At 38.3% G+C, this 27,136-nt stretch overlaps 2 protein-coding genes and 1 long non-coding RNA gene across 4 annotated transcripts in view; 2 read left to right on the top strand and 1 right to left on the bottom strand.

Annotated features, from left to right (window-relative positions):
• The first annotated feature begins 46 nt into the window (after positions 1-46).
• On the top strand, positions 47-8,474 carry LOC110045214 (secretion-regulating guanine nucleotide exchange factor-like). Of its 2 annotated transcripts, XM_089277012.1 has the most exons (11): positions 47-310; positions 390-531; positions 705-854; positions 1,236-1,327; positions 2,186-2,249; positions 2,524-2,613; positions 3,294-3,368; positions 3,871-4,053; positions 4,368-4,492; positions 6,074-6,110; positions 7,353-8,474. In XM_089277012.1, the coding sequence occupies exons 1-11, from the start codon at positions 260-262 to the stop codon at positions 7,517-7,519; spliced, it is 1,176 nt and encodes a 391-aa protein (XP_089133138.1). In that variant the 5' UTR covers positions 47-259; the 3' UTR covers positions 7,520-8,474. The 2 variants fall into 2 exon arrangements, with proteins under 2 accessions (XP_089133138.1, XP_089133139.1); XM_089277013.1 differs by lacking the exon at positions 7,353-8,474 and having other exon boundaries at positions 48-310; positions 5,970-6,085.
• A 361-nt stretch (positions 8,475-8,835) lies between these two features.
• On the bottom strand, positions 8,836-26,441 carry LOC110045215 (nose resistant to fluoxetine protein 6-like). The gene is made up of 15 exons (XM_089277008.1): positions 26,173-26,441; positions 24,724-24,866; positions 23,962-24,049; positions 23,689-23,809; positions 21,158-21,417; positions 20,038-20,220; positions 16,035-16,131; positions 15,351-15,443; positions 14,794-14,962; positions 14,317-14,396; positions 13,523-13,645; positions 12,883-13,024; positions 11,583-11,775; positions 10,913-11,055; positions 8,836-9,675 (listed from the first exon to the last, which is right to left on the bottom strand). The coding sequence occupies exons 1-15, from the start codon at positions 26,387-26,389 to the stop codon at positions 9,559-9,561; spliced, it is 2,169 nt and encodes a 722-aa protein (XP_089133134.1). The 5' UTR covers positions 26,390-26,441; the 3' UTR covers positions 8,836-9,558.
• A 54-nt stretch (positions 26,442-26,495) lies between these two features.
• The window catches only part of LOC149099813 (uncharacterized), a 45,657-nt gene continuing 45,016 nt past the window's right edge, over positions 26,496-27,136 (top strand). Inside the window, exon 1 of the long non-coding RNA XR_016203481.1 lies at positions 26,496-26,628. This is a non-coding gene — a long non-coding RNA (uncharacterized LOC149099813). The remainder of the gene's footprint in view (positions 26,629-27,136) is intronic.

Below are 27,136 nucleotides of genomic sequence, written 5' to 3'. Positions count from 1 at the left end.
AAACTTTTTTTTTTCTGGTTGACTTTTTTGGGCTCCAGATGACACGGATAGTGTATGAATTTTTACCCCTAATGCTTGTTCCAAATTTTTTCAACCCTACCACTTTAAAATGGTTTCAAACGATACGACAGTTGAAATAGTTGTTGTATGTGAAAGGATGTGAAAGCCAGAGAGCCTGATAATGGCGATTTGTTTCGGAGTAGGACTGGCTCTAGAAACTCCAACCATGACTGTTACACCACCCATCTACTGAAACAAGATGGTGGACGAGTATGGTACGGAAGAATCGAAAACTCGATTATTTTCATGGGTTAGTCTGCAGTATGAATAAGTTATAATGTAACAACATGCCTAAAGTAATAAACTGATTGTGCCGCTTTTCTTTCTAGGGAGCAAATAGCTACGGACAACTGTGTTTTGGTCACGAGAAGGATGTGTTGTCTCCTGAAAATATCGATGCTGGTTGTCTTCCAGAAAACATAGCAGTTGCAATGATACAAGGCGGCGGAGGGCACACAGCGGTGATAACAGGTGTTATGTTTCACAACTTAGCTCAGTTCAGATTTGCGGTCTGTGCTTAATTTATTTAGAAAAACCTGACTCACATAAACAACAGTAGGCTAAATGTTGTATGCAGCATATTGCTCCACCAACAAACCCAATAACATGGTTCTTTTCTGTTTCTTTCTTTTTTTTTTTTCCAGAAAGTCAAGAGCTTTTTATGTGTGGTTGGAATAACAAAGGGCAGCTTGGTTTGGGTGATACACAAGACAGGCCTGTTCTGTGTCATGTTCAGGGTCTCAGTTCTGTCAGACAAGTGTCATGTGGATGGAATCACACTTTGGTGATTGCTGGTAATACTCAGTGTCAAAGGTGTTGTGTAGTTTAACCCCCCACAAGTTCAGAAATTTATCCCCACACAGGTTTATAAAATATTGTGATTTGTGAGATTTTGTATCTTTTAGTAAAAGCTATTCTTTTTCAGGGTGTGAAGAATAGATTTGATGTGTTAGACTATATGAAATTGTATGCTTGACATGTTGTGTATGAATTGAAAAAAAAAAAAGAAATGTTTTGCAACATATTTTTCTTGGGTTTTGTTGAGGGGACTTACAAAGTATGCAAGCGTGATTGTCACACCTCAGATCTCTTCGTGGACCAAGTGATAACAGATTTATTAGCTGTATGAGCTTTGGGTAAACATATTAATGTTTGATTGTGATTATGTTCCTTAGATGTCGGTTTTTATGTTTGGGGCTCTAATGCATTTGGACAGTTGGGTATAGGAACACTTGGTGGTCAGTTGACAAGTCCTGTGCTCTGTCAGGTACTTTCTACTGTGATATAGTTTGCCATATATAGTAACTTAGCGACAGAGTTCCCGGTGTCGTGGTCTGGACTTGCCTTAAAGGTTGGTGCTTCACATAGGGTTAACCTCATTGCGCCTTTCCCCCATGAACAGACTTGCTAAAGAAATGTCTCATCGGTAGGCCATGTTCACAGGTAAATGTTTTTTCCTTGGAAACTTCTTCCTGCTTATAAAACATACATGCACAGTTATCTAGTAGTAGAGGTTAATACTACACTCAGTGAGTGCCTTTCCTGTATTACTCTGGGGAGTTTACCCTGGGAAAGATGTTGTACAGGTCCTTAATGATTTTTGAAATTCTGCATGAGGATATTTTATGAACCTTGGTGAGATGTTTTAAGATCTTCATAGAGGTCATCAGAGATTTTGCAGGATCTTGCAAAGATTGTTCATTTTCTTCCAAGTCTCTGCAAAGATTCTTGAGATTCCAATAAGATCCTGAAAGTTCCTGCACAATCCTCAAGGTTCCTGTAAAGATCTTGGATGATCTTTTCTAGTATCTCTAGAAGGATGTTTTTGTCGTCTCTCATGTAGGATCTTGAGGTTCATAAAGGATTTGTGCAGGATCTTTGAGGTTCCTATATAGATTCTATGACTATTAAGAATACTAAGGGATCCTTCAAGATCCTACAGGAAATTAAAGGATCCTTAGAGGTTGATCACCAGGGTATAATTTATCAAGATCTATTTTTCTTGCCTCTCTCAGCTTTATCCGTCCCAATGATGCTTATTATCTCTGGCTTTTAATACATTTAGCAGTTTCTATCAAAAGTTATAAGGTATTAAGATAGTGTTTGCTTCATGTATCTTTAGTAGAATCTCCCAAATGAACAAGTTCTCAGCATTGCAGCAGGACTCAGACATTCACTGGTTGCTTTAGGTGAGTGGAAATGGAGAATGACACATTCTATGAGTTGTTTTACAGGTCCACAGGTACTGGTAGTATATTGTGTGTGAAGTGTTCACAGTTGCCATTCTTGGTAAAGTTCTGTTCTCCTAGGATACCTCAAGATGATTATGTTGTATTCATCAAACAGCTACTACTAACTAGTTATTAACTCAGATAAAACTGATTATGAACCATGTCGTTAGTTGCTTTGTACAATTAACTTATGTTGCTAACCAAATATGGCTAATTTTCCTCTTCATATAAGCTGATGGATCTGTCTGGTCTTGGGGAGCTAATAAAAAGGGGCAGCTTGGTGTAGGAAAAACGGGATCCAATTGTTCTACTCCTCAACAAGGTAAGGCGAAAGATATTTTACTCTAAGTAGCACTATAACTGAACCCGGCTGGGCATGGTTTACCATGGTGGCATCATAACTACACTAAATCCACTGCATTACTCAAATAAGATCTTGCTTATCGGTTTAACACCACCCAATCAAAGGGATATTAACTGCAGTTCCAGTGTCAAGCTGTGACTTGAGTCTTACTACTGCTCCTCGCGACAGGATACTAGTCCATCACAAGTTGTTATGAAGATTGTTTACTTATAATGTTATTTGTTGAGGTTCAATATTACCCTTGGAACAATTTGGAATTTTTCTTTATTTCATATACATTTAATTTATTACCATATGCCAACACAAAGAAAAATACCAATGTAAGGGTACAAATGAAACACAACACATACACCATGTTGTCCAAAAGCACCTTACAAAGACAGTTCATAACACCCATTTTATGCTACACTAGGCTGTATGTGTTCATTGGGTCTGGTATCTGAATCTGAAGGATTGTCTATGTTGTTACAGATGAATGAAATACAGACAGAGCCTGTATTGCTTCTGGCCCAAGGCAAGGAAGAATGCTCCTTGGCTATCATTCGTTAATGTAAAATTTGGTCAATCCAAAATACTGAATGATCACATCACTTGTGAAGACTGCAGTTGAAGTGTGATAAGTATGTTCTTGTGCTCAGTTTTGTTCCCAGATGGTTTACAACAGACAAGTATTGAGGTAGTGGCAGGATCACACCATTCTGCTGCATTAACAGGTAAGTTCAGTTTTAAGGCTCTTTACATTTGTAACATATCATCACCAGTTCTTCTTCAGTTCCTTGCCCCCAAGTGGGGGATCGGGCCAGGGACTTAACCAGTTAGATCAGGAGCCATTTACCAAGAAAGGCCCAGTCACACTTAATGGCAGTAATTTGTTATAGCTCGGATAAAATTGGTTCCTGTCCGCTTTAAACCTTGTTCTGGCAATGTAGATAGGTCATCCAAGCAGGGACCAAAATTGAGGTAGAACAAAAATCCTGCATAGGGCCATTTGCATAAGAGCAGTGGTGAAGCCATTGGGAACTAGTCAGCAACAATTTATTGCTGTGAAAAGAAACACTTCTACCCAGTAACATACGTTCAGCAGATGAAATGGTTGTGCGCAGTAGCAGTAATAGTTATTTTGAACTTAATTTGTAGGTTAATTGAGTGTTGATTAAGATGAAGCACTGTGTTGGATGGATGAGTAAGAAATTAACCCAGCAACATTTTGTTTAGCTTCAGGGCAGGTGTACTGCTGGGGCTCCAATCAACATGGACAGTGTGGAAGGCCTCCAGATGAACTAACAAAAGACCACAGTCAACAAGTATTAACAACACCACAGCTGATAGGAGGATTATTATCTAATGTTCGTGTCACCCAACTCAAGACAGGCTGGAGTCACCTACTAGCCATCACAGGTAAGAGGGTAGCAAGGAGAGCCGGTGGCAGATGTCATCATGTTTCACACACTACCTTTAACAAAGTCCATGTGTCACATATTGTATACTTTAAGCTACTTGTAATAATGGTAGGTTTTTTGGAAAATTTGTGAATCACTTAGTATTAATATCTTTTAGTTGGGTTTCATGCATCACACATTAATTTATTCCCTCATCACATGTTACACATAAACCCTTTACCTCCCTTAGGGAATATCATTTCTCTGTCTGCTGTCTCATACAACAGTGAGTCACCGAGTCATAACTGTTTTGTGATGTGTTTGTCTTTACAGAGGATGCTCACGTTTTTTCATGGGGCCGTGCAGACTATGGTCAGTTGGGTGTGGGTGATGACGCGGTGCAGCAAGGGTTTTGTAGAGAACCAACAGAGATCACACATGTTAGAGATGCTAAACAGGTATTTAAATGACTTATAGGAAAACAACCATAACACTAATAATATCGTAAAAACATTATTATGCAGTTTGGATTCCCCAGATTCCCTGACTGGCAGGAAAACTATGAAACCATGTTTCATTGTTGTGTGTCATGGATATAAAGAGGCCAAGTCATGCTATATTGTCAGAAAAACAGCTTGGTCAATTGAGATCATTTAGGAAAAGTAGATATCACAAATAACTGATTGTATTAGTTAAATTGTTGTTCTCAAATTTCTGTCATGTTTTATGAGTATAATATCTAGCTTTTAATTGGCTTCTTTAATTAAATCAAGCAGTACAATTCACATGTGAATCATGAACAAGAATTTGATAGGAACAACACAACCATAACAAGAAGATCTGTTAGATCTTATAACCATGCTTTTAAAATTTAACTGTATTCTTAGCACTACAGTCGCAACTCAGTGCACATTCCAAAGCAGTCTTTGATGATTCATTGATTACTGTAGACACCACATCACTTGACCAACACAAACTGTATTATTGCACCATTGCTCTTAGCCTTTGTGAAATCTAAAATCTAAAATCACCTGATCAATCTGTAGCACAACTGACAACAACGACAACACTGTTTAACTGTTTAAGCCTGTTATTGCACCATCACTTGTAGCTATTGTGAAATCTCTGATTGCACCATCAGTCATAGCCATTGTGAAATCTCTGATGATGTAATGGTCTTAATCTGGAACTTTCTTCGGAATATGTATGGGCATGAATGATGTGATAATAACACTATTAACAACAGCTTTCTTTCTTAAAAGTCACGACTAAATTAAATTTAAATTCAATTAATTTTTTCCATGAGTAGTCACACAAGTCATGTATTTCAAGAAACGTTATCCACAGCTATCTTTAGTATGGTGGTTATTTCACTACCAATGACGTAATCCTTGCGTGTTCTGACCCGTTCTTTGGTTGGCTTGTAAATATTTAATTTTCCTTCCGATCTCTGAACTCGCTTCCATAAACTGCATGACAATTCACTTCTCTAGTCTAAAAGTACGAAAAATACTCAGAATACTAAAAAGACTGTCACTTCTGGCAGAATAAACTTGCAAAGTAAACACAATCTTATTTGTCACATAGCGAAAGTGAAAGATGCAATGTCAGCGCATTCCACGGCTGACGTAATACCTTTTTTTAACGTATTTATTATTCCCTTCAAATCCAACGCCTGGATAAAACCAAAAGAAAATATATTTTACACACAATAAAGAAAACAATATCCGTAACATTGTGTGTGTATTAATGTTTCAACAGCTTTTGGCAAATAAACATCACATGTTGCGTGATTCAAAATTTGCCTGAGAGGAAGTTTGGGTCTGGTCACCAACAAAACTAAAAAAAGAAAATAAACACTGTGTAAACAAAGAACCGTGTTCAGCCCATGGCCGCGTGGTTAATAATTATAGATAACGTTCTGTCTGTTTGCAGGGAGGAGTTTGAGGTTGGAATGGAGTTGTAAAGACAGACTCATGTTGACAGACAGACAAACTGGGTTTCATGCATCTTTTAATTAGCCTTTGTTTTCCTTTTAGGTTGTTTGTGGTGCTGAACACAACATGGCTCTGTTGGGTAAGTCACAAGGAAACTAACTTCTTGTATTATGTATGAAAGAGCTCCAACACAAATGGAGTTTTGTCCTTTGTTTTGTCTTGGTAATGTTTATTTTTAGGTTGTTGTTTCACTTTCCGAGCTTCTGTTCTTCAAAAGTCTTTGTTTTGGCTTCCTACATTTTTAGAGTAATTTTATTGTTTTGTTGAAATTGTGCAACTTAAAATTTTGTGACATAGCCCTTTACTTTTGTGATATCACATTTTCTGTTCAGGTTTTCTATGTTCTTCTCAAACTCGTTAATTATTCATGTAGCTCTTACCCAACCAGAGCATCTTATTCTGGTCAGGTGGATGGGTTTAGAAACCCAATGAAAAACAAGTTGAAAACACGGCCGTGTTTGAAATAATTTCAAACACAGATGCAAATTTCTTAATCTGCATATTGATGAAGCAAGAAAAACGCATGATGATAAACAACTTAACTTAATCACACATTTTACAAAACAAACTTTGAACCTAAATTATTTACTGCTGAAGTTAAATGTAATGGTACAGTTATTAAACTCCCCAAAACTGAAAAGGCCATTCTTTTTCCAAATTTAAATTCATGCTCAATGGTGGCAACCTTGTCTTTTGGTTTGCTTTCAACCTTGCTGTACACTTACGACCTAAAATGGCACTAACGTCAGAAATTCCCAGTTCTAAGGCGTACTAATTTACTATCTACCCCTGCATTAAACAGACTAGACGCATACGTTACCTCGGAATAGCGCTAGCCACACACTTTTCCTCTTCTTCGCGAGTTTTAGTAGGTCTAATTCTGAAGTCTGCCATTTGCTTTGCGAAGCAACGTGTTCACTCAGAACTGACAAACAGCTAGGTAACGTGACATTGATGAATATTCAAAAATTGTTACAGAGCAGCAATTAAGTGATAGAATCACATTTTCATGCCTCAAATATAATATTTGAATTCAGAAAACTTATTCAGATGATAATTTAAACTAATTTTCTTTGTTGGAGAAGTAATTTTAAAAACTCATGCCTCGGGTTTCATCAGGTTTCCAAACGCTCAAAAACAATAAAACCACTTGGCCTGTGGCCTCGTGGTTTCAAATGTTTCTCGCGTTTGGAAACCTGATGAAACCCTCGCACTCGTTTTTGAAATAGTACTTGAAACATCACAATTAGTTATTTCATTACAACAGGCAGAGTTTGATCCTTGTCTTAGGTGTTAACATACTGCATTGTTATACTCGCAGATTCTGGTTCAGTCCTGACTTGGGGTTGGAATGAGCATGGAATTTGCGGGACTGGGGATGAAACAGTGAATGTGCACCAACCAGAAGCAGTTGCTCAACTTTGTGACTACCACATCTCTCTTATTGGATGTGGTGGTGGACACAGTTTTGCATTAGCAAAGAGATAACATTTCACAGAATGAGTCATGGACAGTACTTTATGGGCATGGCTTAGTACAATGTCTGTGGGAAGAAAACAATGTGTCACATACTTGTGTGTAGAGGAGTGAAAGCCAAAGCATGTATTACTTGAAAAGACTTTATTTCTGCGCCAATGTGTCCTCTGGAACAAGGCCACAGAAGGTGGACTCTTAGTCCACTGAGACATTGTCAAGGCCTGGTCACATTGTGCAACATTATGTCCAATATGTCAAACATTTTTACTTGTGCCCATCCCTGAAATTGTTGCACAGAATATTTCAGAAGTGAAACAAGATTCTTCTCCTGCAATATTGACTACCACATGATGTAATAGGCCATTTTGCTAATTCAAATATTTCCTAGTTCCATTTCCTTGTGGGGGCAAGAACTGATCACTCTGACAAAAATGGCCTCATTAATTCATTAAACATATCAAATTTTGTCCCCACAAGGGACTAGAGCCAGCATTAGCAAAATGGTGTATTTAGTCATTTGCATTGTTCTAGAAAATATCCAACCCCTCCCTTGAAAGGTGTGTTATGTTTGACCTCCCCCTCCTCTCCTGCTGGAAATTCCAGTTATGGTACATACTTTGCTTTGAAAAAATTTGGCTTTCGAGACCCTCGCCCCCCTTGAAATTTCCAATAGCCCTCCTTGGGGTGGGTATGGATATTTTCTGGAACCACACGTTGGGAGTAATATTGTATGCAATGTCGCACTGCATGTTGAGGTCTTCATTTTGAATGTTGTAACAAGAGATGTTGGTAAAGGTCAGGGATGGTGATGTAGAAAACCACTCTCAAGAAATAAAAGGAACGGTAAATGATATTTGGATTCAATGTTGAAAAAATACCAGCGAAGAGCCTTGTGAAACCTAACAACGAAATGTGCACATCCTTAATGTACATAATTTGTTTCTGAAGTAAAAAGGGTTTATCTGAATTTTGGTATCTCTCACTGAGTTAGAGTCTTTTGGTTATATGACAGAGGTGTTCATGGCTTTGATATACCACATTTAAGGCCAAAGAACCTGAACATCTTACCTTCCTGGTTGGGACACCGAAGTAGTTAAGATGGGGGATTATAACCAACCCCCACCCACTCACAACCCAGCAAGAGGTAGCAGTGCTTTTTCTGGTACATGTAGTAACAGTGCATTCCCTGACAAAACCAGGCTTGACATCCGGTGTTGTATTACTGTTATTGCCTTTTACAGAGTGAATTATTGAACCTCTATACCACTGCGCTACTACTTTGTTTTTTGATATCATCACCCAATTCCAGGCAATAAAAAGACACAAGCTTTTAAAACATGAAGTTTTAAATTTATTAAAAAGAAAATCTACTTAAAAAGTTCTAACTTTAATTTAGAGGCATAAAAATCTGACTCAAACATCTCTCATTAGTCACTTACTAAAGTTCTAGAAGACAACATTGCTAAATGGCCACCAAATAATGCCTTCTCAAGCAAGAAGGGGCCATACACAGCTACATTTTTTACAAACATCTCACAAGATGTAAAATGTAACTTTTGGAGACCAAGCAGATGGACTTGTTAGCTAGTTCAGACAACAGCCTCTTAATATGTTAGCATCTTTTTTAGCTATATCATTAACTCCTACTGTTCAGCGGTTCCTTTTAAACAAAAGCCTCTCTAATTGATGTAAATCAACACAGATAGAGATGACAACTTTGTTTTCAAAAACCTTCCCTAATTCTAGTGAATAAAAAAATGTTATGGCTTTATACTGACAAAATTGTTGTTTTACTGATACAATTTTAAATGTTATGAAATAAATCTACTTTGAAACTAATGTTATTTTTAAACACTGATAGCATAAAATCTGACAACAGCATTTTTTAATGCCTTGCCAAGGGGCCAGTTGACAGCTAATCTGTCTAAACATACATGTAATATGGTTTCGTGACTAAGCTAATGGGACTTGTCAGCATAGTTTTTACAACTTTCTTCTTTTTAACCAGTTGTAACCCCTGCTGCTCAGCGGTCCCTGGTAACTCTTGCCGCTCAGTGGTCCCTGTTGAAGAAAAGCTTTTCCAGTTGCAGTGTGGGATATTCAACACAGACAGAGACAATAAATGCCACACAGTAACTAATAGTGACAGCACCTACAAAGTAAAAGGCCTGTGGAACACAAATAACAAAACAAACAGGTTACTTCATTTTCAGGATTACAGTGGTTTGCTTAAATTTTTACCAAGAGCTGTTAATGGATAAAACAGTCCTGCATCCTATTATATCTCTCAGTTAGTATGTGTGCTGTGATTGGCCAATGTAGCAGGCTGTATTCCACTATAGGGCCCACTAAAATTTAAAGCTGTTTTTGTTGCCAAAATGTTTTGTGATTTGTTGGCAAGTTTTCTTAACTTCTTTAGCAAGTAAAAGTTTAAAACTTTCTTTTACCTCTGAAATTGTGTATCAAAACCTGCTAATTACTTAAGAGTCACTTAACAATGATTTCAAATTGACTTGTTTTGCATTCAGGGTACATCAGAAATTTGAAGCGACTCTGTGTGAATAGAAGTCATTCTCAAACCCGTCGACACAACAGAGGTGTAATAAATATCTTACTAACCTTGTTTTCTTGGTCTCTATTGTAAGTTACGGACTGAGTTTTTTCCCTTTCCATTTATGGCCCACATGCTTTGTGCTTGGGCTATAAATCGATGGGGAAAAAACTCGGTCTGTAACTTACAGTACAGCCCTCGCACTTGGTTAGTAAGAAGTAGAGTATATGGATATACACTAACAAACAGGGCAAACAAATTGGTTAACTAAACGATCAGAAGCAAAACCAAAACAACAAATGTTACTTGTAGAATGTGTGTTTTTCCTGCGTACTTGGCAGCTGAATGTATTGACATTGGATTCTGATATGTTTACACTACTTAATTTGTGTTTGTTGAGATTGTCCTAATATGATCAGGGCTGACATTACGTTTTTAGTCACTTATAGCCTTTTTCTCCACACCCATAGCAAACGTGTTACTTTGTGGGTGGAATCTATCAACAACAGGCAATTTCATCAGAAGCATCAAGGGAAAATCAAGCATACTGAGCTGTAACAGGTTTTATCAGTTACAGCCCTTGATGACAGCCCAGACGATTATCAGTTGTTGTTTTCCTTACAATAGTCCTTAGGAATTTCTAACTCCAAAGCAAAAATCAATAAAAGAATGCTGAGTCAGGAATCTGGTTCCTCAGAAAGGAAACAAGGGAAGTAATTTGAAAAAAAAAAAAAACTGAATTAACATAACCAGATGTAACAGTAACTACATCAAACAATGCAAGTTAAGGGAGGGACTGCTGTGGGTATTCATTTGCCAAAATTTGAAGATCTTCTGTTTGTAAGTAGACTTACCAAGTGAAGGTCTGAGTAGGCCAAAACAGTTTGAAATGATCCAAAGAACACAAAAAGTACAATTGGATGTACCAGATAGGCTGTGTAGGTTAAGCGACTGAGAGGAATCCAGAAATGAGCAGATAATATCCTGTCTACCAAGCCTATCAGAATTAAAAAGAAGACAGTGTGTCAGCAGAGCCAGCGGCTGTAACCTTAACCTGAAAATACCATTTTTCAAGTGAGGTTACTGCAAAAAGGTGGATGTCATAATTATTAGACTTCAGTCCAAATGGACTGGCATAGAATTTTAGTAGCAATTTTGTGTTAGATAGATCACGGGTGAACAGCTTGTTTGTCAATTCCCTCAAATAACTGTTGATTTGTGATCTATTTACTCACAAAACTCAACCATTAAAGAGATTTCTACTTGTTTTCTTTCATGTACGACTTCCAAATGACAGTGTGTCTGAGATATTTTTAACCTTAAGAAACTTCTGACAAGTGGTATGATTGTATCAGGGGAACAATATCCAAAGGCATGTGGCTTTACTAATCCTTATAGCACAATCAAAATATATGGTACGACTCAACAGTACTCTGCCAACACAGGGACAAAAGCAAAAGGCTACATGAGATGATTTAACCCTCACCAGTCCCCAGATGCTCTTTGTATCACCTTATTACATACCTCCAAATCTACGATGACAGGCATAAACCAACCAAGCTAGAGCCAGTCCCCAGGCAAAGCGGCTGAATGTCCCGTACATGATGTTCTCAAACTTAGTAAAAGGCACATTTGGGATTTTTATAGACTTGTAAGGCCCATACACAACAGTAACTGCCAGGATGATAGCTACACACCAACCACCAAGCATCACAATCTAGGAGACATAATGAAACCAGATATGTTACTGTAAGTACTCAAAGTAACACTGAATCCTGTTGGTGAGGACTGCTGCAAAGAAATTATTATACTTTTATGACTCAAACAGAGTCAGTCTAGTCTCTGTGGTGTGCACGAAGCACAACCTGAGTCATGAGAACAACCTTAGAAGAGAGAGGCCCGTAGACTGAAGTTAGTCATTCCATGACATCATAAATTCACTACAAGATTTGTAGGAAAGACATTTTCAGCTCTTACTCCACATGTAAAGGGTTTGGCTAATTGCAAGCAAGGATTGTGAGAGTTCTTCTATTCTTATGATCAAAAATCCAGTTTCTATTTAACAACTAGATTCCATGTAGCTCAGTGCATCTGGTTACTAATAATTGTCGATCACAGATGATGTCAAAATGTGGAAAGAACAATTAAGTGGCACACAAGGCAATAGCTGTGAGTCGCCGATGTTCTTACCACATTTTGACGTCTTCTGTGATTAATTACTGAACAGAAAGACAGCAATTGCACAACAACATGGAATCTATTTGTTTTATATAATAAAGAAACCAAAGTGAATGTTAATGACACCACTTATGTGCCTGTCCTACAATTTTGATCAAGGTAAGAACCAATCAAAACACAAGAATCATTTCACAAATGATAATATTCTATTACTGCTGTCTCAATATATTGAAGAAATAGCCTCTGGCAATTTGTTTTTCAGGTAAGATTGATCATTCACTCAACAATCATACAACAGATTTTCAGTCTTTATATAACACAGTGTTCTTCATTGCACACCATTTTTTAACACCACATACCCATTCTCATATTGATAAACATAACCCAGAGAGAAAAGATGGAGCACTGTAATGCAACATCAAAACAACCTTAAAACTGTAATTTTAAATATTTGAGACTTTATCACTGAAAAGCCCCAAAAAGCCTGAGAGAATAAAATTGTCTTATAGTTTCATCTGGCAGAAACAGAAAGCAAACAAAATGAAATCTATATGTACATAAATATTAAAACTTTAATTAATTGTTGCACTTTTTTGACACTCAAAATACTTGTAGCATTCACCAATCAACCTGTCTTGTTTCTTACCCACTTGGGTTTCTTTGTTGATTCCTTCTGTAGATGTAGCACATATCCTAAAGCCATTCCAACAAGGTAAGGGGAGATACGACAATAAGGCTTCACGTACACAAGGTTGGAAAAGTCTGGTGCATCTTTGGCACGAGCATTGCTACAAATGAAAACACCCATCACACATTAGCTTCACCTCCAGAATTATTAAAGCACACACTTTTAGCGGTATGAAACATTGTCTTTAAATTACAGTCCTGATACTTCCAATTCCAATAATTATGAATGGACCAATTTTGATATATTGAAATTCACCCTAAAACAATAGACCTCAGCATGAGGCTCCAGGAAATAAATACAGAGTTTGCGGGGTTTATTCCCCAGAGCCTCATGTTGAGGTCTATTGTTTTAGGCTGAATTTTGATACATTGAAATTGGTCTATTGCCTCCTAAAACAGTTGACACAAGAGACATTATACAAATCAAACATAATGAACAACTATGGATAGGACTGAGTGTGACTAGGGAAGAATAAAAAGATGACAATGGACAAAAATAAAATGTAGACACAAGAAACTCCTTTAAAAGACAGCTAGGTTTGATTACAGCAGATCGACAATATGTTACTGGGAACAAATGCTCAAATATTTATACTTACGGGTTTTCACCACCCCCGATCAATGATGCATTAAGATTGTAGTGACCAATAATGACAGCAGTGGTGATGAAGTGAGCGACAAGAAGAATTGATGTTGTTATTATGAAACCACGATTACCAAATCTATAATGAAACAACAAAACAAGACAGAAAAGTTTGACATGGTGTATACACATAATGGTAAGCAATGGGTAGTGGGAAATGTACTGGCTGAGTCATAAGCTACAGTGCTCCAGATTACCGTAAGTGATCTTGTCGTGTTCTTGTGCAAGACACTTTAGTTTCTACATGTATCAAAAGGAGAGCAGAATGTTCTCCTTGTCACACCATGTCATGGAAGGTGTTGTTAGCGTCAGCTGGTTTTCACTTGAGTCAACTATCCATATTGAATTAGAATTTGGAAATGTACATTTAGTTTATTAATAGTGATCTGCACACCTGTTATGGAAACCTAGTGTTAATAAAACTTGGCTGATCACCAATGTTATGGTGTTTGATTATCAACAGTAGTCAGTCATTATGCATCTAAAATGACTTGTAAGAAATACTGGTTATGTCAGGCGTGGTGACCTAATAATGACTAGTGATTTCAACAGATCCATATCAAGAGGTGAAGGCTCTAGCCCTGGCTAGCTAGACATGATTATAATGAGTGCAAGTCCTGTATTTCACCAAACTCATTGTTAGGTTAGTCATCATAAAACAACTTTCATTGTCATTTGCATGGTTTAACTTTATGATTTTACATGCTTGTCCCTAGTCCTCCGACGTTTAAAATAAGCTGTTGTATTTACCCTCTAGTTGCCAAAAGGATGATGGGACTGATGATATAAAACTGCATGTCATTGGCAAGATACCAACTCCAATTCATACACTATAAATGAAAATAAAAGGTATAATTAGTCATTAAAATCATCACATCAGCGTCTTTCGTAACTAATCTGCAGAAAAAAAAATCACCTACTGAAAACTTGACTATGCCAGCTTTGTTGTGTTCGCTTACATGAGGTATTGTTCAAGTTAGTTATGTGCGAGATGCATGTTGGTTTAACATTGTCATTTCTTTTTTGTTCAGTATCACCCGTTTGATATTTTTCTACCTTGACAAAGTGTAATGCATTGGCAATGCTTGCAATGCACTTACTCAAGAGAAGCTGCTGAACATGTACAGCTGCCTTTCAGGCTAGTTTGATGATCAGAAACAATGCATATTGAGACAGAAAATGGTAAAATTAATTCTCAGGTGTTTTCTACTGGCAAAAGATCAAAACCTCTTTTCCCAAACCAGATGGCCAGAAATTGTTGATGTAGAGAAGATTTGACCACCAGTACTTGTCACATGCAGGGTTTGCCTGCTGTTGGAACCAAGCTGGTCCATCGCCCAAGAAGCCAGTAAGCTTGTCGTAGAATAACAACACAAACATGTATGTTGGAGTCAACCTGGAAGAAATAAATCATTCAAGGACCTTAATGCAATCAGAAAAGATCAATTTTAAGTTTGTGTTCTAACCTTGTGTCTAAAAGACTTGTAAATTAAGCTATTACGGTAACAATGTCATAAATATAGAGTAGCGATGAAGTAATTTTGAAATAAAATGAATTGTCAAATTTTTCACAACCTCTAAACGCAAGCATCCGAATCACTTGTTGGATTTTTTTCTGTGGCTTAGTTTAAAAATTGGTGCCCATACCAATAAATTTATTTACTTTTACTCATTCCATATATTATCAAATAAGCCGTACAAAAAAATCCAGTAGCACATAAATTCCCCTTTGGAAACTAAAAAGATATATTGTATATTAGTGGAGTAACAAGAATAGTACCTACCTCCAGAATCGATGAAAGTAAAACTGAAAAAGAGGCAACTGACCCTTTGATTTTTCCATTCGACGAAATGAAAGGTATGAGACCAGCAAACCACTGTAAAATAAATGATTAATAAACTGATTAGTAGATCGATATAAATGTAAAAAATTACACTATTGAGTGCTATAAGGAATACGGAAGAATAAACTGATAATCACGTTGTAATCACTGTGACTATGACTCCCTTTATTTCAAACTGTGTAAATTGTATTGACAAATTCGACTGCAGCAACCGGTACTTAAGAGCTATGCTCTGCTCCATACTGCTCAGTGAATCAGTAACAAGTAAACTTTTCTTAATGCATCAGTAACATGAATATTTTAAAGACCATATCCTTACATGCAGTGAAAGCTGCTGCAGAATCTTTTTGATCAGTTCGTAGTGATTTTATAGCCAGAGATGAAGAGGCAGGCTACACCAAACCTCTAAAACAATTATGCAGCAACTTTTACTGCATGGTACTAATATTTAAACCACAAAATATTTTGCCATAGAAAGGAAGTACATTCATGGAAGTGGAGATGTAAGACACTATAGAAGACTTCTGTTCACCAGCAAGAAGTTCTACCAAGGAGCTATAGAAGACTTGTTGGATTTAAGTGACATTGACTAGGTTGAAATGAGATCATGATTTATTTACATACCTCAAAAAGAAAAAGCTGTCAACAGAGAAGAAAGCATTGGCTACTGCTTGGAAACTAAACCGATTCAAAAGACGAGGAAATGCCACACCCAAATTGCCTGAAATTAATCAACAGCAGCACATGCTATTAAGTTACTGGCAGACTGTTTGGTATTTGTTTCTTGAAAGAAAAAAAAAACGTACTGCAGTTTCAGTAATCACCAATGTTTTAGATTCCTAATTCTCAATCATTTGGAATGAGTGGAGAAGAATTACTGTCCAAAGACACTCCAAGCACAGGACTTGATGATGCCCTAATGTATGACTGGTGTGGAGTGAAAGAGTCAGAAGGATGGGCTCAGAAAATGGCTGTCAATTGGGATGAGTGAAGATGAATCACTAATAAAAGCTGGTGGACCCATAACATTTAAAATTAAATTTGTACTTGGGTCAAAAGAGCCCACAACACCACACCTTGTCCCAACTTCCATAGCTTAAACCGACTAAGAAAGCTACTACTCCTTCTACTGTACCAGGTTGCCAAACATCTTGCCAAGTGACACTACAAGTTTCTCAGTAGCCTCCAGCTTACACAGAGGCAATGACAGAGTTGTTCTGCTCAAGGGTAACAAAGATATACGGATTATTGGCCAAGTGTGAGGTCAAGATGACTGGATATTGGCCAAGTTCTTTTTTTGCATGTTTATGGATCGAGATGGAGTCGAGGCCAATAAACATGCATGCAAAAAAAGAATGAGGCCAATATCAAGCCATCTTGACCGAACAAGTTCGGTCAATAAAGGATTTATTGTATGGCTTTTGAGGAAATTTTTCTTGCGGGACACAGCGGGTACCGTAATTTCTGGCAGATTACCCGCGAGTAATGCGTTAATTTTTCAGTAAACTACCGTTGCTGTGGGTAATAGGGTGGTGCGGGTTATCTGATAATTTTTTAATCTTCCCGTAAGTATTTAACAGTAATTATTATAGTACTGACAGAAGATAAAACAAAGATAAGAGTCATTAAATATACGCTTGCCACAAACCTGTGTAATGCCTCATTTGTTTAAACGAGAAACACGTCCTATCAACTCTTGTATCGTGCTTCATTTGCTATAAAATTCTTTTAAACATTGATTGATTATAGCTGATGCAAGTTGGATGAAATCATACAAAAAAAATTCCATACAAACAAATTTTTCGCTACGCGTTTGTGCTTTGATAGTTTTCTTACCTTGTCAATTTCACAGATAGTTTTTTTTTTGCTTAGAAAAATTCTCACCTAAATCTTTTAACGTGTCTTTTATTGTGGAAAACACAAAGCCTAACTGAAACATGATGCCGACGTTTGTCGGCACGCATGCCGTGAAAAAATAGCATTGACTGTGATAAAAAAAAATGCAAGAATACTTGACGCATCAGCGAAATATTCCTAGCTAGTGCTGCCTTGAGTTATAGAGTATTTTCCCGTTTCAAGCAATTTCTTAGACCCAGTAGAACCTGAGATACCATAAATATCTTGGTGATTTGTTGAATTCATGGCGCCGCATAATTAATGGCATGTGATAAAAAATATAATTGTTGGCACGAGTGTAAACAAAACACTGACAAGTGAAGAAATAAAAGGCTAACTGACTCAATAAGTTTTACCAACATCAATCATTTACGATAAGTGCATCCACGAGTCAGTTACAAGTTTAATACAAGTTCAATTTAAAAATGCCTGGTTTGAAACGCCCACGACAAAGTTTCACATTTGAGTACAAGCTGAGAGTTATCGCTCGGACAGATGAAATCGGTAACAGAGCAGCAGCACGAGAGTTTGAGATCGATGAATCCATGATCCGTTACTGGCGAAAGAAGAAGGCTGTAATGACGAAAATGCCAAAGCGTCAACGCACCTGCCGTACTGGTAAAGCGAAGTTTCCTGCATTGGAGAGAACTTTGGAAGAGTGGGTCATCAGCCAAAGAGAAAAGAGCCATGCAGTCACCACTGTTATGATCCATTTCAAAGCGAAGGAGTTGGCAAAACAGATGAATGTCACTGAATTTGTTGGTGGTCCGAGCTGGTGTAGCAGATTCATGCGCTGAAATCGCCTATCCGTGCGTGCGAGAACCACTGTTGGCCAGAAGCTGCCAGATGACTGGGAGGAGAAAGTTGTGAACTTTCGCGAGTTTGTTTCGCGAAGAAAAGAGGAGCTTGGCATCCAAGCAGATCGTGTTTTCAACATGGATGAAGTTCCGATGTCATTTGATGCTCCTCATTCCAGAACTGTTGATTCAACCGGCGCTGAAAGCGTTCCTGTTTCAACCACCGGTCACGAGAAAACTGGCTTCACTGTTGTACTTGCGTGCTTGGAGTCAGGGAAAAAGCTCAAACCAATGGTCATCTTTAAATGCAAAACAATGCCAAAAGAAAAGCTCCCAGATGGTGTGGTTGTCCACTGCCATGGCAAAGGATAGATGGATTGTGACGGAATGGCTGTTTGGGGCGAGAAAGTTTGGCGACCAAGACCTGTGTCTTTCTTCGACAGAACATCACTTGTGATCTTCGACAGTTTCAGCGCGCGCATCGATGAAGATGTTCGGAACACTTTCAAAAACAAGCACAAAACAACCACTGCAGTGATTCCTGGTGGCCTTACTAAGAAATTGCAGCCATTAGACATTTCTGTGAATCGCTCATTTAAAAACCATATCTGTGCCGAGTGGGAAAAGTGGATGTCGGAGGGCCTACACACCTTCACCGAAACAGGGAAAATGAGGAGGGCAACACATGCGGAAGACTGTGATTGGGTTATTCGAGCATGGAGGGCAGTGAAAACAACGTCAATCACAAATGGTTTCAGGAAGGCAGGCATTATGGGTTGTGCCGAGGATAGAGAAAGCGATGAGTTGGACATCAGTGACTACGACGAAATGGAATCCGCGACCGCTCTGGATCCTGTTATGGATGCCCATTTAATTGACTTGTTTAATAGTGACACGGAAGATGAGGACTTTAATGGATTTTAAACTGAACTTGATCAAACTGAACACTAGCCTGGGATCATTTAGGTTTTAGTGAAGGAATGCATGTTTCAGGTATTTTTTGAACATTTTAGAAGTGAATGAACTGTTTGTTATTTCTAGAGTTTTAAAATAGTTTTGAAGATTGTTTTTACTTAGCACATTAAGAACTGTTTGTTATTTCTAGTGTTTTAAAAGAGTTTTGAAGATCGTTTTTACTTAGCACATTAAAGGTATTGTTATAAGTTCTAAATTGCAGTTTTGCTGTTTCGCGGGTACTTTTTGGCTGCCCCTCACCCCTACCACATAAGGATCTTTTACACTCGTCCTAGCTTTCTCTCAACCTTACAAAAATGGCGCTCAATGATCGATTGCTCCAACAATGAATGCTTCGCATTCTGTTAAGTCTTAAACATCAATACATTGGATATTTAACTTGTAAAATCAAACTTAAGAAAGGAATGCTGAGGAGAGTGCTTTTAACTGCCCTATTGGTGGCCAAGTAGCAGAAACTTTTATCTTATCCAAATGGACACGAACATGAAAGGCTTAGTCTCGCTCGATTGCTTCAAATTTGTGAGTTCTCGAACTATTTACCATAACTTTCCTTTGTTTTTTGGTGCGGGTTATCTGCCAATGCAGGTAATCTGCTGAATCTTTTTTCTCATTTTGGCAAAAAACGACCGGTGTGGGTAATCTGCTGTGCGGGTAAACTGCCGGAAATTACGGTAGTACTGAGCGGGCAAGATAGCTCCATCTTGCCCACTTGGGTAACCAATCACAGCACAGGATTTGGTTTGTCTTGCCCGCTCACAGAGCTCGCCATTCAATAAGTTCAAATATGCAAAGTCTAGCATGTTAACCATTACACCATCAAAACAACCTTCTTCCTACTACTTGGATAAACATACTAATAACATGAATTTTCTTTGCACAGATGAACAGAAAACACCTGTCTTGGTTGAGATTTAATGCAACGTTAGCATGGGTATTAAAATTATTAATTAAAAACTTACTGAGATTTCCACTGATCATTTGCCAGATGAAGACGTGCCCCAGAATGACCCACCACATGCTGAGCACCCTTAAACCATTGATTGATGTAATGGCACCTGGAGGTACTTTAGTGTCTAATATACAACTTGTGTTCTTTATCAGGGAAAAGCACTGGAAAAACTTCTTGAGCTTCACACCAAAACCTAAAATGACACATTTCAATAAACTGTTTATCATTGTTTATCATTGAAGAGATAGAGAATAACCAATAAAGAGGAATGGTTTTGAAGCCTGGTAAATGTCAAAGGAGCAACCAAAGATGCCAAGATTAATGTTGGAAGGTCCACCAACATGCACAATCTTTTGCTTTTGTTCAAACACTTAGCATACAAACGAATTACATAACAGACATTTGTATTGTTATTTCCTCAAACAGTAGCAGACAGAGATCATGTTTTGTCCTCGGTCAAAGCCAAAAAGGCTAACAAAAGCATACAACAAAGAACTTTGTTGGGTTACATAACCATTCCTCTCTATTAACTTTGGATAGAGAGAGAACAAGAAATGCTGGAAGTAAGGAGAGTGACTGTGGGTCAAAAGGAGTGAGAGTACCCCTTGTCGTGTCTTGTGTTTTTTTTCCTTTTTTCATTTCTGATTACATGTCTGGTAGTCTTGGCTGTAAAATCAGATTGTAATCTCTAGGGAAGAAATACTACTATTAATAGTACACCTTTTAATTTTGAACAGAGTTGTGTTCTCAAATTTGTCTTCCTGCAGTTGCCTCAGCAAAGGAAAGAAAATAAAGTAAAGTAACCCCATCATCAGTATATATAATGACCATAAATCTATGACTTGTTACTGCTTTTGAGGAAGCAAAAACTCTGGGTCCTTTGAAAAAAATCCAAAGATCTGAGCAGAAAAAAATTGTCTTGTACTTAATTAATTTTGTTTGCTCTTGTGACTTGTCTGTGAAAGGTTGTTGTAGAGCATCTGATATTGTCCATGTACATTGTTGGCATGTATGAATGTATTGTTAACAATTTAGCAATTACAATAATTATTGCCCTTGACACCACAGATGGATAAATTTCAAAGCATGCATTTAACGCAACAATCTGGCTCAAACTGTATTCCAATTACCTTCCTGTTTGTCGTAAACCAACAAAGGTATGGAAGATCCTGATCTATAGCTCTCTGAACATTGTGTTGAACTGAGTTGTGTCGTACTAGTCACAGGTGAATCGACTAGTGAGCTCTCATATTCCACATGGCTGCGTTTCACTGGCATGAAACTATCATTCTTGCTCAAAGAGGATTGTGTGGTTGGTTTCATACAGTCTGAGATGACATCCAACATAGTGCCCACCAAACACAGAAAAAGAATCACGCCACATAAAGTTCTGCAATAGTCAACAAAGTGGCATGTATAGATAATACTGATAATCTACTAGACATTTTAGTATTTACTATATGTACTGTTATGTAAGTAGTAGTATTAAAGATTTTCTCTTATAATCTATACCAGAAGTCACCTAGGAAAGAGACTGGGTCTTCAATTTGACACAGCACTCTTGTCTTGAAAAGCAGATTTGCACATTGTCATCATTTGACTAACTACCAGAATTCCTGTTGTTTTTTCTTCATTAATTAATTTTGAAGCTTCAGTGGGATTTAAATACTGCCCTAATTAGCAAAGGAAACACAAAAAGTGAAGAATTCTGGTAGTTGCAGTCAAATGACGCCATCAAGCCAATCACCTATTGTGCATGGCTTTTTCAAGGAGCTTCAGCACGGACGATTTTTAAGAGAGGGACATGAACCAGAAATCAACTGTTCTCTTCTTTGGCCTGTATTTTTGACTTTTTGTAAACAGTTGAAGTTCTTAACACAAATAAGAGAGCTTTAAGTTTCCATTTCACTAAAGGAGGTGAAAATGCACCAAAAGAAAGACAACAAACTTAACAAAAAAGGTGTGTGCTTAAGCTTTCTATTATCATAGGGAATGTTGAAACTCCTTGAACGTTTCACTCAAATAGATCAGAAGGTATCACTATCTAGAGTAGGTCATGTATCAGACAGAGTGTTGCCAATATTTGAGCCAGGATTCCTAACTCATAAAACAGCTAACCACAAGCTAACTTAACTAATTTAGGCTAACGAGAGTGCTATTTAGACTAAACGGAGTGCTGGTTAGGTTAATATGAGTGTTATTTCTAAAGGCTAACCAGTAGGCAAGCCATGTGAGCCATTAATCCGTACTGGCTCTAAAACCAGGGAGAGGGAATAACTTAGGCTACGAGTAGTCCCTCTTTCGCTTAGTCCGTCGTGCGTGACGCGAAAGAAATTTGCGAGAAAAAAATGGCCGCGCAAAATCCTGGCGGCTAGGAGCACGTGAAAGGAGGGACTACCGCCTAAGCCCAAGAGTTTGCCCTTTCACAGCCGAGTGATTTTTTGGTGTAGGATTTCTCATCTTGACGTCCTCTTATTATCGCCTGTTATCAATAGCCCCGGGAGATCTGAATAAAATTGCTCTACTCTACTCTTCAAGTAGCCAGGCAAAGAAAAAATGCTGTGAGAAGTATATCTTCGTTCAGTGTTCGTTCAGCGAAACTGTCAAAGAAGTTTTAAAAAGAAGACGGCGAATGAGGCCTCTTGTAACGATTTTTGTCTAGAAGTTATTGCGAAAATTTCAACAGAGTTTCAACCGAGAATTTACATTATACGTTATACATAGGAGATCATCCAACTGCGGTGAAATGTTTGCCGATAACAGCGGAAAATTTCAGGTGAATGTCCAGTGTCAAGTGAGAGTCCGGTTCAATCTTTCAAATGGACAGCAGAAAGGCCAAGCTCAGTGCATTTATATTCGCTGACTTAGATGATGCTGTTGAGCGGCGAAATCACTAACACGCTCGCAGTTGGGTTGGAGGCAGAGAGCTTTGCCAAACAAAACACTGCATAAATTTAAATCTTTCCAAAGCGCCTGTTGGGAGATTCGCAAGAACATCACGGCTTGCGATGCGCGATTCCAACACTTCGATTTGCTCTGGTACCGTTTTGATTTGCTCCGGTTCCAAAACATTCCTGCAAGATGTCACAGGTATCTTGAATGTTGACAACACGTTGTCAACGCTCCCAACATAAGCCAATCATATTTTTGTGCTGTGAGAGCAACGCATAATTCAAACTTTTGGGCTTAGGCGGTAGTCCCTCCTTTCGCGCGCTCCTCGCCTCCAGCATTTTGCGTGGCCATTTTTTTCTCGCGGTTTTCTTTCGCGTCATGCACGACGGACTAAGCGAAAGAGGGACTACTCGTAGTCTAGAATAACTTAATTAGGTAACCAAGGTTCTATTTCTTAAGACTAAATAGGCTATTATTTAGGCTAACTGGAATGGCTAGCATAATAGCTTGCATGACTCACTGCCTCACACTTTGTGCAGACCCTATCAGACATGTTTATGGCAAGAGAAAGGTTACTTAGTAATTTTTGGGTCAGTTCTTGCATCACTTGCCATTTGGATTATGTTGGCTGAGTGGAGACAATGGGTGAGTCACTGCCAACAACAGAGTATCAGGCCTCTAGACAATGAGGCCATTAATTAGCTTTCTAGGGTTGACCAGGTTACAACAAAGTTCTTGTTCAATGAATTATTCTTGCCAGTTCACTTACATAGTAGCAATAACTCCTGGAGTATATTCTGATGGTTTAGCACAGTTCACTGATCTCTGGGTTGTGCCGCTGGTCAGAAACTGACCCTGATGGTTCAACTGTACCACGTTATCAGTCAAATCTATAAGTGATGATCATTCAATTATAATGTATTCCTAAAAAGTAAGACATTACTTTGAAAAAAGATTAAACGAGACATATTCACACAGTATTGACAACTGAAAAGTAAAGTTTGCAAGAGATGTTAAAACAATTACTATTTACAATACATACTCAATATCTTCTCCAGGCCATTTGTTACATCATCGTCACTGCAATTCTTTGGAACACACAATCCCCACTGTATTGGTAATGTCTGATTCTGAAAGCAGAAAATTGCAACTTTCAAATCTGGTGTAACTGAAGAAAAATGAACTCTTGAAACTCAGTTAAAACAAATCATACTGCTACGTAAGATAAACTGTAACTTGGTAAAGTATTGACTTCAGACTTAACAATTGAAAGTACATTTGAAAACACCTTGTAAAAAGGCACACACTAAAAGCAGTACTTCTTTTGACTTGATAGAAACATAGATCTAGTGTAAGCTGTTAACAAAATATTGTCCTGCAAGCAAAAATAATTCACGTTTTGGTGATCAAAATGACCAAATGATTTTCAATTCTTTTTCTTGCAGTGATTTCTAAATGAAAAGGAAAACCTTTTTTCTATGTTACTATCAAGTCATAGAAACACTCGTGAAAGTTCAGTAGAACCCCAAAAAGCTGTAAAAGTAATTGTCTGGGGCTATTCTTTCCACAACACTTCTTGTTCTACCAAACTTCCACTCATGTTTTTTATAACTTGGTCAGATACAAGGAAAATGTTCATACAAAGGGAATTTTTTGTGTTGTTTTTAGAATAATAAATGACACTGCAATTAGCTGCAATTAAGAAATTTGACAAGGTACCTCAAACTTAACTAAAGCTGGGGGTACTTAAGGTTGGTTTTTTAAACCTTTTACTGCACTGTTGAAAGCTGTTAGATATACTAACTTTATTTCCAGTTTTTAGATTGATCTTGATGCTAGCTAAACAGTAGTGAGCTCCCATTAAATTCTGACACTCTCCGTAAGATCCAAACCAGGCAAGATTGCCCACAGTGACTCCACTTTGAGGTTTACCCATTGCATCAATATCTAAATAAATATACAAATAAGTTCTCATCAGGAAAGTAGCTAGGTGAGTATGTAGGTAGCTAGGTAGGTCTGCATTCAGCCTGGTGCTTATCTGCACTTTTGTAGCTTGAAGGAATGAGGAGCAATTCTACCCCTTCCTCCATGGATACTAGTGTATCACATGGTTACCCCCCCCCCCCCCCCAGCATTTAATTCATAGCTTAGTGCCCATTTATACACCTGGTTGCAGAGAGGTACTGGGAGAGTAAAGTGTCTTGCACAAGAACACAACACAGTGGCACTAATACAAGCTTGAATCAGGGGTGTCTCAAAACTCAGACTCTTTGGATGTCTTGAAAACACTGGTCCAAAAAATTAAACAACTTATGTCTTCGACTTGGCGTTTAGCTGTGGCCATGAAATTTCTGGAAGAAGCATAGAATAATAATTTTATTAGAGAAGTATAAATTATATTGCCTGCCTTTTTCATTTGAAATTATTGTCTTCACTTTGCTGACTGCACCAGTCAGGACTAGGTACCTTTGTATTTTCTGTTAGTCCTTATAGAAATTCAAGGTGCTAAGTTCTCAATACCAGTAGGTCACTTTCGATATATTAAAATTCAGCTTGATAGTGAGGCATAGAGGACACAACCAAAAGAAATGAATAAACCTGGTCATTCAATTTCCTTTGTTAGTGTCCTCTAAGCCTCACTACTAAGCTGAATTTTAATACATCGAAAACAGTCTATTGCATGAAATAGCTGACAAAAGTGGGCAGCTTGCCCCACAACCAAGCCACCGAAAGGGTTATGGACGTGCTGCCTCCAGTTAAATAATTCAGACATTAATCTAAGATTAAACATGCAGCAAAGTTTTCTCTCAACCATGAGGTATATGCCTGACGTATGAGGAATCTTTTTTCCAAAGTACCCAACACAACCATGGGGGGTGGGGTGGGAATCAGGTAACAATAATATGAGGATAAGTCAAATCACTCCTTCACAGTATACAAAAAATCATAAATTAACCTGAGAAAAAAACTTGCTATGATGAAAAAATTAAAAAAGACTACCTGAATATTACTCATTGTTAATGCCGCACAGGCGCAAGGCTTGTTCCATTACTCAGCATTACGTAAGCTCTATTTCTACGTGCCGGCCTGCGCGCCCGGCCGGGGGCGTTTTGTACTGTACTGCCCGGCGAAAATTTGCATTGTACTGTAATATCAAATGGCAAAATGCAAAGAACTAATGGTGCGAAATGAATGGGAATGCTACTTTACCGCTGATCTCTAACGAAAAACCATGTACTTTTGACAAACTTACAAGCCACTAACTCCGTGACGTCAGAGGAGTTGGGATTCATCAACTTGTCATACGCTGCCTTGCACTGTGCGGACAGGGTTGAGTTAGGTAAAGGGACGGTGAAGTGATCATTCTGATGGAAACTCCGATAAACTGCACTAGGATGAACTGCGTCAGAATTTGACGTAAATAGCAGTAGCCAAATGAGTGAACAGAGAGACCGCGAAGATACCACCATCTTGTTCGTGACTCTGGTGATCTTTCGTTCGGCTGAGTCTGCGATGCAGTTGTTGGCATGCGGTTGCTCACCAAAAAAAATCTCCTAAAATATGTCCCCTTGACTGTCCCCTTGCGGCGCGGGCTCCGCGTGCTTTCACGTGGGAGGTTCGTGAAGATCAAGGTGGCGCAGGCGAGCGCGCTCCCCGTTCAACGTTTGAAGAGCTCCTTTAGAAGACTGAGAAGCTCAATTTAACAAAGGTATGTTCTGGTAGCGAGTGCAGAGAAGTGCTGTGTTTATTTCTCGTTCATTTGTCGAGCTGCCATTCAATTGTTTTTGAGTCGCTTGGGAAATTAGCTGTTGTGAAACCAGCTGAGTGACTCAACGGAGCGACAGAGTTGAAGTGACTGAAATTCCAACGCACACACAGTCTGGTTTTCACTAATGAGCGAAGCATAGCCGAGAACACGAACTCTACAAAAAGGCCGAGATAAATTAAGCATCAGAACGAGAATAGAAGTGAATTTTTTGTCGGTTTGTGCTTGCAAACGTTTTTCACGGCTGTGTCGTTTCGTACCTGATAGATCCTTGTCGGATAGCTGAGGATAACATTCCAAACGTGCCACGCCAACCCCACCTTATCCATGGTGGACAGCTCTTGTTTTGAGCGTAACGATCAACTTTTATCTCGATCCAAACCCAAGTAAACTTGGTTAATTCAATTATCGCATGCGACGTAACTTTTAAAAGCCTTGAAATGGACTTGGA

The sequence above is a fragment of the Orbicella faveolata genome, unplaced genomic scaffold (genome assembly GCF_042242905.1).
Source record: "Orbicella faveolata isolate gen_17 unplaced genomic scaffold, um_ofav_v1 contig_46, whole genome shotgun sequence".
Classification (NCBI taxonomy): Eukaryota; Metazoa; Cnidaria; class Anthozoa; order Scleractinia; family Merulinidae; genus Orbicella; species Orbicella faveolata.
This window is presented reverse-complemented; position numbering and strand designations above follow the sequence as displayed.

What these genes read in the sequence shown, in the direction of transcription:
- LOC110045214 (XM_089277012.1), top strand. Translation starts at nt 260, where the DNA reads ATGGTGGACGAGTATGGTACGGAAGAATCGAAAACTCGATTATTTTCA. An exon ending in TCACACTTTGGTGATTGCTG is followed by an intron (nt 855 to 1,235) that starts GTAATACTCAGT and finishes TATGTTCCTTAG; the next exon opens with ATGTCGGTTTTTATGTTTGG. An exon ending in TTGTTCTACTCCTCAACAAG is followed by an intron (nt 2,614 to 3,293) that starts GTAAGGCGAAAG and finishes TCTTGTGCTCAG; the next exon opens with TTTTGTTCCCAGATGGTTTA.
- LOC110045215 (XM_089277008.1), bottom strand. Translation starts at nt 26,389, where the DNA reads ATGGTGGTATCTTCGCGGTCTCTCTGTTCACTCATTTGGCTACTGCTA. An exon ending in CAACAAAGAAACCCAAGTGG is followed by an intron (nt 11,776 to 12,882) that starts GTAAGAAACAAG and finishes TATGTCTCCTAG; the next exon opens with ATTGTGATGCTTGGTGGTTG. An exon ending in CTGTCATCGTAGATTTGGAG is followed by an intron (nt 11,056 to 11,582) that starts GTATGTAATAAG and finishes TAATTCTGATAG; the next exon opens with GCTTGGTAGACAGGATATTA.